This window comes from Xyrauchen texanus, chromosome 35 (assembly GCF_025860055.1).
Source record: "Xyrauchen texanus isolate HMW12.3.18 chromosome 35, RBS_HiC_50CHRs, whole genome shotgun sequence".
In the NCBI taxonomy this organism is placed as follows: domain Eukaryota; kingdom Metazoa; phylum Chordata; class Actinopteri; order Cypriniformes; family Catostomidae; genus Xyrauchen; species Xyrauchen texanus.
The window spans coordinates 11,806,585-11,827,750 of NC_068310.1; the positions used below are offsets into that span (position 1 = coordinate 11,806,585).

Here is a 21,166-nt window from a genome sequence, read left to right on the forward strand (position 1 = left end):
TCGGGCAGTACGCTGTCAAAGCCAAAGCTTCGGATTTAGAGAAATGTAATTTAAATCCTGAGAACTTGGAAAAGGAATTAATAATTCTGTGGAGGCAAGGCATAGATCTAGAAGGGTCGGAGATGAATAATAAAATATCATCTGCGTAAAGCAGAAGCTTACGCGCCACACCTCCCACAGTCACTCCTGGAAAATCACCTCCTTTTTTATCGTGGCTGCTAATGGTTCCAGGGCAAGGCAGAGAAATAATGGGGAAAGAGGGTAACCCTGCCGAGTGCCCCTATCCAGAGTAAAATAATCCGAAATTAGTCTATTTGTTAGTACCGCCGCTACAGGGTGTCTATAAAGTAACCTGTATATTTCCAAAATCTTAAAAAGATAATCCCATTCTACCATATCAAATGCCTTTTCGGTGTAAAGTGAGATGGCAGTGACTGAGTCTGATCATTCGCCACTGACCACATGATATTGATGAAACACCTAATGTTATCAGTAATAAACCATACCTGATCTATATGTTATGAGATTTTTACATTTTTTAAATTTTTTTTTTACATCTAACTGAATCAGGGAAATTGGACGGTAGCTTTTACACTCGCTTGGATCTTTGTCCTTTATAAGAATCAGACTGATCCGGGCTTGTGTCATGGTTGGTAGAAGCTTTCCAAAAGTGGAGCCAGATCTGTAGCATAAGATTTGAAAAACTCAGCAGCTAAGTCATCAGGCCCCGGAGCATTGCATGTATGCAGGGCCTCAATTACCTCATCAAGCTCCTCCAAGGTTATCTCAGAATCAAGATAATTTTTTTTTCCGTAATCAATTTAGAGAGTTCTAATGGTTCCACAAATTTTCTAATATCTTCATCAGTAGACGAAGACGTGGAACTATAAAGATCAAGATAGAACTCTTTAAAAGCATTATTAATATCAATGGCCGAGGTAAATATTTCCCCACCAGCAGATTTCACTGAGGGAATGGTAGAAAAAGACTCTCTGCTTTATGTATCTAGCGAAAAGTTTTCCTGCTTTGTCCCCCGACTCAATGTATGACTATCTTGCTCTGAAGCCAAAATTCCACTTTCCGCAACAAAATATTATTATATCTATATTTCAATTGGGTTAATTCTCTGAGGCCATTAGACGACATACGGTGCTTCAGCTTTGCTTAAGCACTTTTAATATTTCCTTCCAACTCCACAAATTCTCGTGCTTTGGATTTTTTGATGAATGAGCCGTACAGTATGATCCGACCCCTAATAACTGCCTTAAGCACCTCCCAAGCTAAGCCCACAGAGGATATTGAGGACCATTTGGTCTCCATATGAACATTTATTTCAGTCATTAACATTTGTTGGAAATCAGGATTTTGCAAAAGGGATACATTAATGTACCAACTATATGATTTATTTTTCTCCTTATTGTATGTGGCAGAACCTCTAAACTAACCAGGGCATGATCTGAGACTAAGATGTTTCCAACTGAGCAATCCACAACAGATGAAATGAGGGACTTTTTATGGACTGAGGAACAAAATGTATAGTCCCTCCCCGATGGGTTAAAAAGTCTCCAAATATCTGTAAGACCAAGATTTTTACACATCCCGTGAAGCGTCACTGTTGCTCTAGGGGGCTTAAACACTTGTGCTTCACTATGATCAATGACTGAGTCCATCAAAAGATTAAAGTCTCCTCCCAATATCATATCATGCAGGGTGCCGGCGGCTTGCAACATCCCTTCAGATCTATAAAAAAGTCCTGGTTATCAGCATTAGGTGCGTAAATATTAGCCAAAATCAACATTTGCCCCTGAATTTCAGCTAAAACAATAATGACTCTTCCAAATTTATCATTAATCAGTTTAAGAAATTTGAGTTGTAGATATCATGTTAAATGGTGTTTATTTATCAATGTAATGACTCCCTTGCTTTTACTTGAGCCAGCACTAATAAAAACATGCCTACGCCATATACTCCCAAATGTTCCAGCTTCCTGCGGGGAAAGATGAGTTTCTTGAAGAAACACAATATCAAATTTCTTACGTTTAAAAGGGAAATAACCTTCCTTCTTTTTATGGGGTGCCCCAACCCATTCACATTCCACGTGGAAAGAGATAACCTATTCATATTAACATTTGACATTTAGATGTAATAGAAAAAATTTATTGTGTCAAAAACAAAATTATAAAACCAGATTTCAGCATCAGTGCAACAATTAACCCCTGAACTTCCCCCTGAACAAAACAAACAGAAAAAAGGAAAAGATGCGCATTAACCCTGTGCAGGACGGCGTCAATCCCTCTGAACTCAGAAGGTCCACGTACGCCTACAAGAGTCCCTATGACAACTTTGCCATCGGATTGCTCAATTTTGCCTCACAAATATGTAAGGTAAAATTACATAACAGAAAATACTTTGTAAAACAAACCCAGCTGGCAGAGTAAATGCAAATAATGTGTAGATTCATTCACAAAACTGTCTTGAAAGTGTGTTCCTCCACAAAACAATTTCCAGCCGATATAAAGCTGTTCAGTGTCCTCGGACAGTAAAACGAATGTTGAGTGAGCTGGATGTCCATGAATGTAGCAGATGACATCATCATTCCAATGTCTTGCGGAAATACTCCACAAATCAAACTCCAGCCAACAAGAGGCATAAGCACAAGGAATGAACAGTTCAGAACCCACACAATAAGAAACAAAACATGTATCGTGTATTGAGCAAGTGAAGTTCACTTGGAGGCCGCATTAAAAAATACACCATAACTTACTCAGTCCGTCAACTTTATAAAAGACAACCTTTGTGTAGGCATGTAGAAATTTTGTGGTCATCCATAGTGTCCATTCTCAATCTAGCCGAAAATGTCAGTGTAAAAGCGATCTTCCATCAATACACAAGTCCCTTGGAGCATCATTCCACAAAACAAACTGCAACCAACACAAACAGAAACAAAAATTACACCCAGCTTCCTCAAACATTCGAGTCAATGAACATCGAGTCGATCCACTCACAAGGGAAATGGTGTCTAATCTCAGTTTGGCTGGAAACATCAGTGCAAAAGCGATCTTCCATTGATGTAAGAGTTTATTACATTCCTTTAACCGATCGCATATCTCTCTTGTCGAATTCGGAAATTCTGGGAACAAGCAGATATTGTGATTCTTCCAAGAAAGATTTCCTTTGCTCCTCGCCTGTCTCAACACAAGATTTTTATCAGATGATCTCAGAAATTTGTCCAGAATTGATCAAGGCCTGTTTCCCTCAACAGATTTTCGAGCCGGGACTCTGTGAGCTCGCTCAATTTCTAGCTTGTGACCTGTTATGTCAAGCAGACTCGGGAAGAGCTCGTCTAGGAATTTCGCCATATCTCTGCCCTCCTCATGCTCAGGAATTCCAACAATTCTGACATTATTTTTGCGGTTCCGATTCTTAAAATCTTCAAGCTTTTCAAGATTATTTTCCAAATCAGCTTTGTTGCGGGCGAATTAGCGGATAATTCCCTCTCCGATGACTCCAGATAATCGATTCGTTTTTCAACATCTGCCACTTTTGAAACTAACTCAGAGAATTTTGTTTCCATGGCCATAATCGATCGACGTATTACACCGAGATCCTCCAAGTCAGCAAAACCTTCGTCAGCATCACAAACATGTTGGACAGTTGACACTGGATTTCTCCGGCCGCGCCATCCAACTCGAGTCCACGGTACACAGGCCCTTCAGAGCTATTATCTTGAACACGTAAGTGCATTTTAATGTCTTCAGAGCCTGAGGAATTTGACTTCTTGGCCATGTTTAGCTCAAAGAGCAAATGTATCACTGAGTGTATCGAATTTCACCAGATTATGGCATGAAAATAATAATACATTTGCAAGGTGCGCAGAGCTGACTCTCACACGTCTGCTTCTCACATAGCGTCACGTGAATCTTCCGATAATTACCATTTTCTACTTTCAATTGTGTTAGTGCATTTTGTACAAATATTGTATAAATTAAGTTTTTGTCTGATTTAAGCAGTTTGTGTATGTTTAATTTTTTTTGTGTTTTGAAGTCTGTATATCTGCATTCTATTGGCCATTGCCCACTCTGCTCTAGAAAGTTTATATACTGTATATATATATATATATATTATTTATTAAAGGGGGGATTATTATGCAAAATTTACGTTTACATGGTGTTTGTACATAAATGTGTGTCGGCAGTGTGTGTACACAACAACCCTACAATGTTAAAAGTCCACACACTCCTCTTTCTTATATTTCTATTAATCAAAAACAGTGTCTCAAAGTGATTGGTTTTCGTTTCTGCTCTAACGTGACGGTGACGGACTCCCCCTATTATCATAGATTCTCCCCTGAGTGATCTACACACAGTCTGCCATTTTTTTCCGTGCTGGAGCAGATACATTGAGAAAAGTGTAAAAGTGAACATAAGACTCTTCATGTACTCCTGGCATCACAGCCACTAAAGATGCAGAGCACAAGTTTTGTTTTTGAAGCAAATTTGCCCCAAAACATACCAAAATCCATGTATGTTTGTGCAAATAATTTCACACCAGACTGCTTTGTGAATGAGGTCAATACAAATAATTTTCCAAAAATGGGATTCTCAAGCATGTATCAGTTCCAACGGTTCTTGTTCCAGCTTTATATCCTGAAGATATACTGTAAGTATCGCATTTTATATTTTGTGAATGTTTTCAAATCGCCTTTCCAAATCTGCTTGTTAGCTGATTCCACGGCTTATGCAGCTAAAGTTACCATTGTCTCTGATTGTATTCACAGAGACCAGAGCTATGGTGTAATTTGTATGCTTTCTGTCTGTGCAATTCATAACCGCACCTTTATTATGCACAATACAGTAATGTGATTGTCTTTTTGAAAACGATGTTTGTTCTGCCAGAGTCTCTCCTTCATTAGTGTCTGACTCTGGTTCATACATACTGTATATGGCTGAACTCCTGTATTTACGGTGTCAGTCATATTGGTTCTGATTTGTTGTTGCTGTAGTATCCGAAGCACAAGCTGTAAAGGCACAGCCATCTTCCGGAAAGGGGGCGGGAAGCAGCAGCTCATTTGCATTTAAAGAGACACACAAAAACAGCGTGTTTTTGATTCCACCCAAAAAGAGCCATTTATAACAAGGTATAATCAGATTATCCATGGGGTATTTTGAGCTGAAACTTCACAGACACATTCTGGGGACACCTGAGGTTTATATTACATCTTGTAAAAAGGGGAATAATAGTTCTCTCCAAATTGGGAGAAATGGGGATAATAAAAAACAAAAAAAAAAAAAATTATTTTTTGATTTAACAATATTATTTGCTGCATTCAATATATATATATATATATATATATATATATATATATATATATATATATATATATATATATAAAATTTTCAAATTTTTGTGGTGTATTCATCTATAAAGTAACAATTAAGACACATACAATTAATGCAACATCTGCATTAGGTTAGTCTACAGTTTTTACTCAACAATCACATAAATGGCTATGGGTAATCCAATGACAGTTTTTTTCTTATTAACTCTATAGTTGCCAAAATGTGAATCCTGGCTACCTCTACTGTGTACAGCTCATGTTCTGATATCAGCACTTTATATATGAAGATATATTTGGTGCAAATCAAATGAGCACCTGTGACAGTGTTATTTGTAGTTGTAGAGATTAGTCGCACATGTGTATCAGTAAATTTGAAGTCACAGAGAAATATATTTTAAGAGTTGCAAGGTTGCAGATTTTTTTTCTCTCCCACAAACACAACATAACAGTTACAGCTACTCAAATTCTTCATTGCAGGTGCACAAATCCTTTTCTACGAATCTCAAATTAAGAAACTCATATGCTAAATTTTTGCTACAGTTGTTGCAGTAAATATGGTGCAAAACACATTCACACACCCGCATCAAAAAATGGGAAGTCACGGACAGATTTTGTTCATCCGCAAATCAGTATGTGAATTCATGCAATGAGAGTTGCACACTTGTAGAATATTTTCTCACAAATATTTTTTTTTCTTTGATAATTTTCTCGCACAAACACAAGTACAAAAGTACAACTGCTTGATACTGCTGCTACACTCAAACACTGTTTTTCGCGCGCTCTCCCTTTTGCACCACATGTCTGTGTAAAATATGGAGCAAAAGTGATTTGTGCATCTGTAGTGGCAGGAGGCGGGCACTGTTCAGCGATCAGAGAATTTTGGCCAATCAGAAGAGCTAGTTTGGGCGCCTCTCCATTGGCGGAACATGACGCCCGAATAGGAAAAAAAAAACTTCGCGTGCGCACACGTTACAGTTTCCGGTGTGTGTATAGCTCTTTTCATTTACTCAAAGATGCTGAGAGCACGGATGCGCATGAATTTATAGAGATATATTTTAAACTTGGCCTTCAATACAAAGACATTACTGTCTATGACATTTGTAATACTGTCATGGCTGAGACACGCTTTGATCTTCCAAAGGACACTAATCAAGCAATAGACTTGTAGCCTACTTGCATTTAACACGAGAACTACCGGAATTCTATAACTACTAGAATGGCCATAGCGTTCATACTAGACTGTACCAAATATCATGTCATATTTACATTCGAAACTTCTATTGAGGTTTTAGAATGAAGCTTCTAATGTCTGTCGTCATATTTTATATCGTCAATCACCCTAGAATAATTTGGATTGAATAAAATAGAGTAATAGTGGATCAAATGGAGCTACATAATGCGATCCTTTTGCAATGTATAATAGTCCTACATTATACAATCATATATATATATATGTATATATATATATATATGTATAGACATATATATATATACATAGGCCTATATATATATATATTAGCTGCTAGACTGCCCCGGAAGGTGCGTGCCTCGCTTTGTGTCCAGCAAGTTTTTCACCACAGTGAAAATGGTTTTCGAAAGTCTAAACGCCAACAAACATGGATTGAGGCAGAATATTTCAGTTAGATAAAAACATGTTGTGAATTTTGGAAATTATTACATCTATCCTTTTTCAAAACATGTTGACTTTTGGACTTTACAACGCTCTGGAGTTATTGGAAATTGGAAACAATCCTATGCAGCCACCACTGGAATCAAAATCCATGAATAAATGAATCTGTTATATTAATAATAAACACCAGGACACGAAATTTTAATTCTAATGAATGTGAAAATGTATTAGTTCATCGACAACCACAGAACCTGCTATTGTAGCTAATTACAGATACAAATGTGATTATTTATATTAAATTATTGGCTCTTAATTTGAGATCCGTAGAAAAGGATTTGTGCACCTGCAATGAAGAATTTGAGTAGCTGTAACTGTTGTGTTGTGTTTGTGGGAGAGAAAAAAAATCTGCAACCTTGCAACTCTTAAAATATATTTCTCTGTGACTTCAAATTTACTGATACACATGTGCGACTAATCTCTACAACTACAAATAACACTGTCACAGGTGCTCATTTGATTTGCACCACATATATCTTCATATTTATACATATTAACCTGTCTAGTGTTGTCAAGGTTAGCCACCTCAAAATGTATGAAGCTCCTATTGAATTTCTTACATAAGAGTTGACTTCCACTGCATCAAATAATTCAGTGATGTAAGCCAATGGTGAGTAGGATGACCTGAACTTGACCTATGACTGTGATATATAAATCAAGAAAATGAAATTGCTTTTGACTTTTTAGTGGATTATGTGAAAGAAAATGTTGAATAGGGAAAAAAAACCATATTATAATTTTCTTGCTTTACTACGCAAATGCTTGATGCCAAACAGTTTTTTTTTCTCGTCTTAATCCCTGGGTTGAATGATAGAATACACAATTTAGTTAAGGAAGTAAATGTATTTACTTAAAAACAATTAAATAAATAACTGTTCCTCTTAAATGATTTGAATAAATGGAACATAGTGGTTTGACAGGCATCCCCAGAACTTTAAATGTTCATACTATAATGTACAGAAAAATAATACATTTCGGCACAATATGATGTACTCTATATTAAATAGGAAAATAGGTTTTATGAATCATTATGTAATATTTGCAACCTTACTGTTAAAGTTTTCAGTTAAATTTAATTACTGGTTAATTACCAGAATTTAGCTAAAAAATCTATATTTACTGAGCAACAGTGGACATGTTTAATGAGCATGCTCAATAGGAAAGAAATGTTGCAAAATTCTTTATTAAAGTCCTCGATGGTGCAAGCATATCAAGGTCATGGGTTTGGTTCCTAGGAAACACATACTGGTACTGATAAAATGTGTACTTTGAATGTCAGTTGCTTTAGATAAAAGTGTCTGGGAAATGCATAAATGTACAGTAATCATTACACTGCTCTTCCAACTCCAAAATCTGTTTAAAGACACAAAAGCACAAATATGTATTTGTGAGTCCATTCACTAGTATTTTCACCACAACTCACAAAATCTATTTAGTAAGCCAACTAGAAATTTTAGATGCAACCAATCTCAGTTTATTTGGAGAGACCTTTATTTTTAAACAGTAGGCCCTTTCCCCCTGCAGGTACTAAAGCCCGTTTTTGGTACTTTTACTCTGAACTACTATTCGTCGCTTTTAGTTCCATAGTTCCTCGTAGCTGTTTAGTGAGATTTAGATGGTATTTTCTGCTCCTACTCCAAGGTAGGTACTTCTTTTAATAAGGAACAATTCATGTAAGCGTGGAAGGCAGTATTTGCAGGCTATGATGAAATGAAATTCTTTAGGCTATATATGAATTTACTCTGACTGGATTTACACTGCAGGAAACAAGTTTAAACTTGGTTCAATGAGCTTGTATGAATATGTCAGAAATGTAACAGGTTAATGAATACACATCCTTACATGTTTAACACACTTCTAAAGCCTAAGAAATGTGATATATAAAAATAAAAACTACCACTAGACATGCAATGTGTCTTTACTGCTAAAATTATTAACCCACATACAATACATAATAATATTCTTACTTTAATATGATCATATTCCATATCAAAACTTAATAACAGGTTTTTTCGGGGGCCTGGGTAGCTCAGCGAGTATTGATGCTGATTACCAACCCTGGAGTCACAAGTTTGAATCCAGGGCGGCTGAGTGACTCTAGACAGGTCTCCTAAGCAACCAAATTGGCCTGGTTGCTAGGGAGGGTAGAATCACATGGGGTAACTTCCTCATGGTCACAATTATTGGTTTACGTTCTCAATGGGGTGTGTAGTACGTTGTGCGTGGATCGCGGAGAGTAGAATGAGTCTCCACATGCTGTAAGTCTTAGCAGTGTCATGCCATGAGATAAGATGCATGGACTGACTGTCTCAGAAGCGGAGGCAACTGAAACTTGTCCTCTGCCACCCAGATTGAGTTGAGTAAACCATGCAACCACAAGGACCTACTAAGTAGTGGGAATTGGGCATTCCAAATTGGGACAAAAGGGGATTAAAAAAACAGCTGTATTTGATTGAACAATATTATTTACTGCATTCAAAATAAATGCAAAGACATCATTTTAGCTGTATGACATAATTTTTATAAATGTATCCTTTCGCAAACAGTAGTCCATGCACTGCGGTGGTGGAGACGAGATCTGCTCCTCCTGTAATATTGTATATGGTGATCTTGATCAGGTTCTTGATTTTACGATCACGACCATGAAGAGGTCAACCCAACATTACTCTACCCACCCGAGCAACCGGGCCAATTGGTTGCTTAGGAAGCCTGACTGGAGTCACTCAGCACGCCCTGGATTCGAAGTTGCGACTCCAGGTGTGGTAGTCAGCGTCTTTATTTGCTGAGCTACCCAGGCCCCTTTTTGGCCTCATATCTTTCACAGTGACAGCACTTTGGGAATTAAAAAAAGCAGTTTGCAATCAGATTTTACGTAATATCTTTGTAAAAAAAATAATTATATCAAACAACAGCTGCTGCAGGTCAATTGGGTCTAATGGAGCAGACGCGATAACAATGACGGTGACCTGTGTATTATCATCATTTATGTAACATTTGTTCCTGATGCAAATTTTTCCTGAAGCAATGATCTGGTGGAAATTTAAAGAAGCCCCACTCTCCAATAATCTGTGGAAACGATTTGTCCCAACCCCACAAACAGCACTTTTTGGGCAATCTCAGGGCAATTTGAGCGAAGCACACATACACAGCAGTTCTTTTCTGGGCTACCAAAAGAACCCGGAAGTGGCGGGGCAGAACATTTATTTGTATACAGTAACTTCATCGATATTAGGGATAGTTATTTGAGCCAGCTTTATAATACAAATCTCAAAAACTGCACACACCATTGCTTCCTGGTCAAAGAACAATGTCCACAGACTCATACCCAGCATGCATCACTTGGTACATTCATCTCGCTGAACTGGTCAGAGCTTCTCATCACCTCTGTCACAGAGAGACTGCATCATCGCAGCATGATCTTCTAAGTCATAGTCCCTGAGTACTTCCAAAGCCTTAATGTCATAGAAAATGCAGAGGTCTGTTTGATGTCAGGAGCCAGTGCCAGTTAGTTAATAAACTGACTACTGAAGCTACAGTTGCTCTACTCAAAGAACACTGGCCAAAGTTTGAGCTGTCTCAAGTCCCCTTTGAACCTTGTCAGAGACTTGTTATTTAGTGCATTCCACTTTTGGCATCTTGAGGAGGCTACACTGCAGGCAATTATCTTCTGACAGATGGCTGCACAGTTGTAGAGCCAGGGGTTAAACTATGGGGTTTCTTTAGTCAGAGGACACTGAGTGTTAATTTCTCACACTATGCTACCTGCTGTCAATACCAATTTCGGACAACTTATAGATGAGCACTAATGAGATGATAATGTGGGTTGTTTATGATACAGTACAATGAGATTTTTTTTCTACCATTTTTCTCCCCAATTTGCATTGCCCAATTCCCAATGCAGACTAAGTCCTCATTTTGGCGTAGTGACACGCCTCAATCCGGGTGGCTGAGGATGAATCTAAAAATTAAAATTGGACTTTTAAAGTGCATGCAAATAAACTGAAAGAGTTTACTCACAAAAGAAATGTAATTATACTTAATTAACTCTAGTTTACTATAGTGCCTCAAACTAAACTTTCAAAACCTTTAAAGATTTGTTGACATTAACCTGACTCTTCCTCGAGCAACCTGATACCTTGTTGTTTCCAGGAGAACTCGTAAACACCTGAGCAAAATGACTCCCCGAAGTTGCCTGAAGCCAGCTAATCAGATTAGATTTTGCCAGATTGAGAAAGTGTTTTCCAGTTTTGTGTGCAATAAGCATCAGACGGCCAGTGAACAGACTGTGGGTGGTCCGTGGACGTGCCACCTGAGGCTGAGACTTGGTTTTCCTTGGACCTTCAAAGGTCAGTTTTTCTTGACAGGCAGAAAAACTAAAAGCAAAAATGAATGCAGTGTAACCAGTGCTTATCTCTAATTTAAATTATATTCCATAAAACAATGGATGTTTCTGCAGCAGCCTCAGACAGAGAGTAGTCCTGAACACAGATCAGAGACCTGATGCCAGGGTCGGTGCCACGAGGGGGCCCCAGGGGGCCTGGCCCGGCCACCTAGGTGCCTGTGCCCCCTCACCTCTGGCCAGCACACCACCCTGTCTCGGAACACGATTTCAGCCGCTGAGACTCAGCAACAGGCACACTAAAAATATATATATTTAAAAAATAACTATTTTGTAAATTAATTTCATTTTACCATGATTAAATCAGCTTTGCAACTTTGCAGTTGCACTCGCAACAGGTGATTAACTAAATTACGTCACTAGCAGCTTGTATGTAATTGGTTGATTATGACTGTACGTCATGACGTTAAGTATTTTTTTCAGTCAATTTCTACTCTTTATTCATAATCTGTATTCATCTAAAACACTTAACGTGCTTGATCATTCAAGCAATAATGTATTTAAGGAGATGGTTTACCACCACCTCGACAACAGTGAAACGTGTCATGGCTAGCACTAGCACCACCAATGATGTCGTCGATGCCCTTAATTAAGAAGACACAACACAAAACTTGTCTCTGAGCTGTGTTAAGGGCACTTTCGTTGAGAATTTGCATTAGAAAGATCTACCGGTTTACTCAGGCAATAAAAGAAAGCAAAACTGGTCTCAGATCAGCCCTTAAGCATGAAGCCCCACCAGCACCTCATAGTGCTTAGCCCTGTTGCCCTGACCACTTATAATGAAGGCCAGCCTCATCATAGCTACCATGATTGCATCTTCAGTCTGCAGGCATTGATGAATTGAATAATATTTTCAATCTCTCACTTTCATCTCTGAGGTGACATTACAATAACAAGCTAGGATCTGCTGCACACTGGGCTGCCTGTTTATAAGAGGCCAGCCTCTTAAAGACTCAATTGAATGCTTTAGACAAAATAAGCCTCTTAGGACAGACAGCTAGAAACTCCATTACAGTTACATACAGCACATTTATTTACTACTTTATTAAATAAAGCTTCTATCAGATACAGTTTGACAAACCTGAATATCAACATGAAAGGCTTTGTCTGATATGAAAGGCATAAAGCTGTAGATTTATAAAGTACCAGGGGCTGAAAACAAAACATTTTAAAAGCATTATGGACCTAATATGTTCTTATGTTTCGACATAAGAAATCATGGGTTGACACTAGATTGATTGTTTTTTTTTTTAATTATCATTCCGTTTACAGTTACAAATATATATATATATTTGTAATGAATGACTGCTGAACTGTATAATTGACTGTTATGGCAACTGACTTGCTAGATAGTTGTTCTAGTTAGTTTCACGTCTCTCGTATCACTCTGTGCACTCTTTCTTCACACATAATAAAATGATCTAAATTCAAAGCAATATTTCAAGTCCATTTATTTATTTATTTATTTGGTAAATAGTCATGTAGTTAGTGGGATTATGTAGTTATGTAGGGATTATGAGTCAGATTATGAGAAGCTCCACTTTTTGTTGGGGTCAGGGCTGAACTGTTAATCTGGCATTTTCCTGGTGGGCCGACGCACTTTTGGGCCGATCAGGGTGGAATGTCCATCGGGAGAACCGAGCGGGCCGGTGGTTCGGCCGCGAAACCTGCCGAATGGTCTGCGATAAGCAACAATGAGCCGCCGTGTTATGCAGAATGGACCAAGATGGGTGGTCAGACCAAGACGTGCAGCAGAGGGGTCTTGTTTCACCTTAAAGGGGTGTCTTTTTAGAAGACAGAGTCCTCAGACTCAGAGTCTCCAGAAACAGCAGAGTTCCACCTCCGGTTTGCAGTTGGTGTTTATATTGTGATAATGACCGTCTGACCCCTCATTTTCTCAATTATTACATGACTACTGGCCAAATAAATAAATGGACATGAAATATAGACCTGAGTTTAAATTATTTTAAATAAATTATTTTATTATATGTAAGAAAAATTACTCACAAAATACCTGGATGATATACCACTGGATAATGAGATCGACCAATCAGAATCGAGTATTACAGAGTGCCGTGTAATAAATAATAACAATTTTTGTTAATGTTACTAATGAAAGTTATTGTAAAGTCTTTCAAAACTGCACTTAAAGCTGAAGAGTGTAATTTCTGCCAATATGTGTTTTTATGTGCTGACGGTGATAAAAAATAACTTCTACAAGAGCTTGTTAAATCAAAACGGGCAAGACTACTTAATCTCTATTTTATTTATTTATTTTCATTTTTCATCAATGGGGGTTTCTTTACCTTTTACTCTGTATCAAACTGTGTTTCTGTAGCTCATTTGTCAGAGCAGGGTGTTAGCAATGACCATGGGTTTGATTCCCAAGGAACTGATAAAATGAATAGCTTGAATATGCAATAATCTGAAAAAAGATACTGAAAAAGTGTCTGCCAAATGTTATTGTAATGTACACTACACAACTATAAAATATTGTTTTTACAGTGAAATCATAAAATGAGTCAAAGACAGTATCAGTATCAAGATTACTACAAAAGTCAAAATGGGTGTGTTCTGTTCTACAATGTTGTAATGGATTGTATTCATAGACACTGTCAGAGGCCTTGAGTCTTCTGTCGGGATTTGTGATGCATTTGGTAATGTGGACATCTCTGGCACAAAGCCAGCATGCAGCTCTATGTGCAGACTGGCTTTCTGTACATAAAATGCTGTGCTTTGCTCTTCTGTCGCTTACTTCATGAATAAATTCACATGTATTCATGAAAACATTGTCAGATGTGATCAGTGCGGGATTGTATTGCACTACAACCCAATTTTTACAATTCACTTGGTTTTATAACTTCGCTGTAAAAAATGGTAACTTACAATGTCTATCTTAAGGAGCTATTTATACCTGATCTACCCCTGAAAAGTTGTTTTGCAGGTGTAACCTAACGTGTTCAGGTTGATTCAGTTATGTTAAGAAATATTTTTGACTTGAAAAAAAAAAAACTTGAAGCCACATGAAGCATATTAGGTAAACATTTTTAGAATATGCTTTTTAGTAGCATGCATTGTCCTCTGCACTTTCTGCTATTACAGCTGTGTGATAATATCATGTATTATAAATTTAAATTTTTACTCCTTTTTCAATGCCAACAGACTAATCTATCTAATCTAGACCAAGTGCATCATACCTTCCAGCACTGAAAAATAAGGTAGTATGCTTGATATTATGTGCTATAAAAGGATTAGCCCTGTATAATTAATATCATATACAGTATTATTAAAAAAAAAATACATTTGTGTTCCTGTTTAAAAGCCAACAAACTATTTAGTGTGACTCCGAACCAAAATCTAGCCCCATATAAAATACCTCCCCGCAATGAAGGAAGGCTAGTATGCTTGTTGTTATATGTTATGAAAGATGGGCCCTGATTGGCTGCTTTGGGTCTTCTGCAAGTGTTTCCGTATAGCAACAGACCCCCATTTCCCCCTCCCCTCTGCACACCCCTCCCTGTATCCCCCACCATCCCTTCGTTCCTAAGACAGTGGCAGACAGCCCCTCATACCGCTCTCATATTCTGCCTCCGTGGGTGCTTTGCTCTGCTGCTACTGCATCTGGAAGCAGTAACCATAGTAACGGCTAGGTGCTGACCCTGGCTCTGCTGTTTTTCAGGCTTGACCTGGATTTATTTCTGCCAGTTACTTGGGCAGAGCCACTCAGTCGATTGACCTGCTTCTCTTCTCGTATTTGGTCAACGATCAGAGGAGCTCCGTACATGCAGTGCACTGTAGCACCTCTGGCTTTGTGACGACACTCACCTGCTGCCCCTGCCCACATTGCACTATTTCAGTAACAGAGTGTTTCGCAGAGGGTTGACTCATTTGCTCTATGAATGGAGCTTTTCCTGTGTGTGAATATTTAAAAGGATAAGTTCTAGCCCGCTGAAGGATATGATGCTGTTCTGGGTGTTGTATTAGTCTTTGTTTGTTAAAACAAACAATTGTTCTTTGATGATGAATGACTCCTGACTTATTCAGAGCTACATTAATGTGTGTACATGTAGGTAGACATATTTGGAGTTATGCCCCACCTCTTTAGTACTCCTCAAATATAAATTGTGAAAAAAAAAAAAAAATATTCTAACTGCTTAATTGTCAAAAGTGTATAGGGTCATTGGTGACCCATGATATGTAATAGTGTCTAAATATATATTTGCGCTTCCGTAAATTATATTTTTCGGATTTTTTCATATATATCTACATTTACTATCACAGAACATATACAGTATTTCTTTGTTTATTACAAGACAAATGAGTAGTATATTCATACAAATAATTATTAAATCAAATTGACATTCTGTGCAATAATGGTTAATTATCAGTACCCCAGATGTGTTAATGCATATCATGTATATTATAAACGCTATTTATTTCTCAAGATGGTGCTGTTTTTTCAGTGATTGACTTGATTTAGATTTACCATAGGGTTTTAATGAAGGAACAACATGGAAATAAAATATAGCATGTACATCACATGAAATATATGATATGACTATGGACATTTTGGTGTACTACTGACATTCTTTATGTTGTACGTCTATCTAGTTAAAATTAATAAGATCCTGAAAATACAAACAGTTTGTAAAGCTTATGTAGCTCAATATGTTTTTGACAGCCAGTTGCATCTCATAACATTTTATCTGGAAAGTAATAAATCTCATTCTATCATTTGTTGTATCATCTCTTTAATATATGAAAAATTAAACATTCAAATAACAGAAGATATACTATTCTATTATTACTGATTGTCTGATAAAGTTTGTAATAATGTTTGGCAAAACTCCATGTAATAAAGGATTAAATCAATAAAAATATGGTCTTACCGACAATTTTCTGAGACTCTTTCTCTATACTGAAGCTCTGAGAGTTATTTGCATAGTATTTACTATAACGACCTCATGAAATGAGCTGAAGAACATTTTCTGTCTTGTGTTAGCTCATTTCCTATTGAAAAAGGAAGTTGGGGTGGTATATATATATATATATATATATATATATATATATATATATATATATATATATATATATATATAGATAGATAGCTGTCCATGGGCGTGCTATATGAGTTTGAGACTAGGATGTACAGTGATGCACTCAAAGATACAAATTTGATTTTATGGGGTCTTTACATTTGTCCTTTTTTCTTATGACTTTCTCAATGGGTTAATTACTCTGTCACCATCCTTTGAATAATCTGCTCTGTAGTTTTCAATTCCAAAAAAGTTGTGACAATATGAATGCTAATAAAAACAAAAAGTAGTGATTTGCAAATATACACCCTTTGTGTTGAAAGCACTACAACCAAACATTATATGATGTTTTTCCTTGTGAATTTCATTGTTTTTTGAAAAGTACAGTAATTTCAACAGTGATTACAACACGTTCCAAAAATTTGAGACAGGCAATTTAAGACTAATAACAATTTTATGAGTTAAAATAACAAGGCGACGTGAAACAGGAGGTGTTTAACAGGTGAGGCAATCGTGTCATAGTATATAAGGAGCCTAAAAAAAAAGCCTAGTCCTTCAAGAGCAAGGATCATATGAGACAACAGATGCTTCAGCAAATAATCCAGCACCTTTGAAACAATGTTTCCCAAAAGACAAATTGGAAGGATTTGGGGCATTTCACCCTCTACTGTGCACAATAAAGTTATCTCACTGCGTAAAGGACAAGACAAAAAACACTTCTGAATGTGCGTGATCTCCAATCCCTCAGACGTCAGTGTCTTAAAAAACATCATTCATCTGTGATGGATATCATGAACATGGGCTTGGGATAACTTTTGTAAAGTTTATGTTAGTCAACACCATTCGCCGCTGCATCCACAGATGCAAGTTAAGTCTTTACTATGCAAAGCAGAAGCCCTACATCAACACTGTCCAGAAGCGCTGCTGACTTCTCTGGGCTCGGTCTCATCATAGATGGAAAGTAGAACAGTTGAACCATGTTTTTTAGTCTGAAGAGTCCACAGCCGTCGTGTTCTCCGGGCCAAAAGGACCATCCAAACTGTTATCAGGTCCAAAAGCCAGTGTCTGTACGGGTCAAGAGTGTGTCAGTGCCAATGGCTCTGTGAGAGCACCATTAATGCTGAAACATATGTAAAAATTTTGGAGCAACATATACTGCCTAGATTTGCCTGTCTGAAGTCCTGACCTGAGAATGTACACCATACAGCAACAAAGACCCTGTACAATTGTGCAGTTGAAGACCTGCATAATGGATGAATGGGGGAAAATTCCTAAACTTTCTAAACTTAACAAACTTGTGTCTTCAGTGCCAAAATGCTTAATAAGTGTTGTTAATAAGAAATGGTGATGTTTCACAGTGGTAAACACTTGACTGTCCCAACTGTTTTGGAGATCATGTTGCGATCATCTGATTTGAAATTACTGTACATTTACAAAAAGCTATGAAATTCACAAGTTAAAACATCATATAATGTGTAGTTGTAGTGCTTTTAATATAGCAAAGGGGGAATATCATTTACAAATCAGTCCTTTTTGTTTTATTAGCATTTTTCTTACTGTCCCAACTTTTTCATAATTGGGGTTGTAAGTAGAATGGGCTTAAAGGGATAGTTCACCCCAAATTGTCATAATTTACAGCAAAATATTCTTCCGTCCATGGAACACCAAATGAGTGACAGTCTCAATCACCAATTCACTTCTATGTATGGAAGATGCAATATAAGAGAATGGTGACTGAGACAACATACTGTCTAATATCTTCTTTTGTGTTCCACAGAAGTAACACAGTCATATGGTGAACTATTCCTTTAAGCTAAATAAATGCACAAAAATATTTTATGATTTCTGTTGTTGCAAACATATTAGGAGCTTATTTCTAATTGAAGCAGTCAGTGGCAGTATCATGAGCCTATGCTGCAAGAGTCTATAAATGCACTTAATACATATAATTTTTCAGTACTGTGTGCATGTAATTCGGCCTATTGGATGTCACTGATGCTGACAGACTCTGTATGTTTTTTGTGTTACAGATGTGATGGAGCAGCAGAAGGTGCTGCGCTCCAGCTGTTTGGTGAGTGGAGTCCACACCCCTCCCATCCGTCACCACAGCAAGCTAGCCACGCTGGGGCGCATTTTCAGGCCATGGAAATGGAGGAAAAAGAAAAACGAAAAGCTGAAGCAGAGCTCTACAGGTGAGTCAAGCAGGGCTTTTTTGCTTTTTTGTTTGTTATTCTCATATTTCAGAGGATGTGGTGGTGTTAGGTATACAGATGAATGTGTATGTGAGAATATTCTGTGGAAAGTGGAGTAATTTGAAGTAAAATGAAGTATAATGAGAGGATTAATAAGTTTAATTTATATTGCACTTTTCTAGAAGGTAATTTGCATACATACAAAGCAATGCATAATAAATGCAATTGATAATATAAAGATTTGTGAATCACAATTGTTTTTGTATCTCTCTTACTGAGTGAGAGAAGGCAAGCAATAATACAAAGGTGAAGAAATGCAGTGTTTACAAGAGTATATAATAAATAACTTACCCTGTGTTGAAAGAATGAAGGCTCAAAATCATGTCAATGATCATTGTGAAAACATTTGAGTAGCTCTTCATCAATATCTATTGAGATATCAAACTATATCTATAGAGAGATAAGCGCTTTGGAACCAGTTAACAATACATCTATTTATCTGTATTGAGCTTGAGGAAATTTAAATTACAGATGCAGGCAGATGAGTAAAGAGTAATGTATAGTTAACTGGTTGTGTCAGGGTTCTGAATTTCCCTGTCATGTTTTATTTTGTTTTAATGATGGCTGTCTGTACATTATCTCGCTCAGTACATGGATACTTACCAAATAAATAAATAATTTATAAATAACATTTTTATTTTAATTGACATTATTTTATTATACAGTATGAAAAAAAGAGACAGTTGAGTGATGCGAAAGATATTCCTACATACACAGCTGTAGTATCTAGGAAATTGGTTGCAATGTTCAATTGTACTGGTTAGTGGGCATTAAACAATGTTATGATAGATCAATCAGAATCACTTATTTTAGAGAATGGGGGGGGGGTGGTATTTGTCCAAGAGGAAGCATGGACATTACAATGAGAAAAGGACCAAGGACTGAACCCTGGGGGACACCCAGCTAACAGGAGAGATGGAGAATTTGTGTGTCAGAAAAGAACAAACTGCTGTTTGTCAGTGAAGAAGTGAATCAGAAAAGAGTTTCCAGTGTCACTGATACCAATGGTTAAACAGGGGAGCAAAAAATAAGTAAAGCCAGTCATAATCAATTGCACACCTAAGGACCAAAAGGAGGGGTAGAATATTAAGCACTCCTGATTCTGCAGAAAGGAGGGTTGTCTCAGTGCTATGCTGAGAACAATATTTTGACTGGAAAGGCTCATAGAGATTATTAGAAAAAGTGTAAATCTGCATGAAAGGTAACAACGCACTTTAAGAATGTTGCTTCAAAAATGCAGTTTTATAATAGGAATGTAATTATTTTTCACAGATGGACCTAGACAAGGTTTCTTGAGGATTCAGTCGACAGCATCCATTTACAGTTTAGATGGAACAGTGCCACAGGCAAGAGATCTGTTAATCAAGTGAGAAATGGATGCTATGTTAACAGATATCTTTAGAAACAGTTTAGTTATATAAAGAGAGAATCTCATTATGCAGTAGAGGTTAACAGAGGAAGCGATGATAGATGCTCAAATGGCAGCAGAGGGAGTATTGCTAGCCCTGGTAGACTTCGGTTAGTTTTTAGCTTGTGATTAAAAACAGAAGCAAGGCCAACACCCCTGGATTTTAACCTGCAGGGGACATTTACAGAGATGGATTACTGACCGGGGGGGGGTTCCTGGGCTTTAATGTTGCACGATCCAGTTTGGCGATCTCCCTGCTCGAAAATGAAAACAACTTTTGGCCACGAAAACTTTTGGAGGGGGGCCCTTGGAGAAAATCGTCCCCGGGGCCTTTGCAATTCATAATCTGTCCTTGGACATTTAGTTTGCCATTTAACTGGATTCAGGTGGAGAAAACATTTTAACCTCTTAAATCCAGTGTGGCGTGAGATTGGAGTGACACCATAATGTGTCCATGTGGCTTTTTTGTCATTATTTGGTACTTATTTGATGGAAGTTTAAGTATTTTTGTGATTTTTGTTAAATGTTTGCATTCATAAGCCGTTTTAATGCTCAATAAAACACTTGAATACTTGCTCAGAGAGGTTTTGGGGGAAAAAAAGGTAATCAGCATTCTAAATGCTGTTTTTTTTTACCTCACTTATTTGCATCCTGTGATATATTATGATATATGATTTATAAAAAGAAAAATAACAAAAAGGTTTACTTGAATTCTTGTTTTCCAGCAGTGTCTTTAACTAAGTGTCCCAAAATTGTGCCAAATCAATTTTTTTCTATAAACAAATAATCCATGCAATAAACCAAAGTTTTTATTTTCTTAGAGTTCTAAGCCAATATTTTCTGTTTGGTGGTTATCCTTTAAAAGGTGGTTAACCTTTAGAAATTTCCTTCAAGGTGTAAGAGGTTAAAGGAATATTTCAGATTAAATTAAGATGTATTGATAGCATCAGTGACATGTCGATAACCACAGAAAATAATTTCAGCTTGTTCCCAATTTAATATAGTAATAATACATAACGTAAAGTGTTCTTTACTATCTCACATCA

The 21,166-nt window shown here is 37.1% G+C and overlaps 1 protein-coding gene across 2 annotated transcripts in view; it reads left to right on the forward strand.

The window, feature by feature from the left end:
• The window catches only part of LOC127629001 (phosphatase and actin regulator 3-like), an 80,116-nt gene that overhangs the window by 32,642 nt on the left and 26,308 nt on the right, over window positions 1–21,166 (forward strand). For both annotated transcript variants that reach the window (XM_052106006.1, XM_052106007.1), the window contains one exon: window positions 18,491–18,652. In XM_052106006.1, the coding sequence (XP_051961966.1) occupies window positions 18,491–18,652 (162 nt within the window). The remainder of the gene's footprint in view (window positions 1–18,490; window positions 18,653–21,166) is intronic.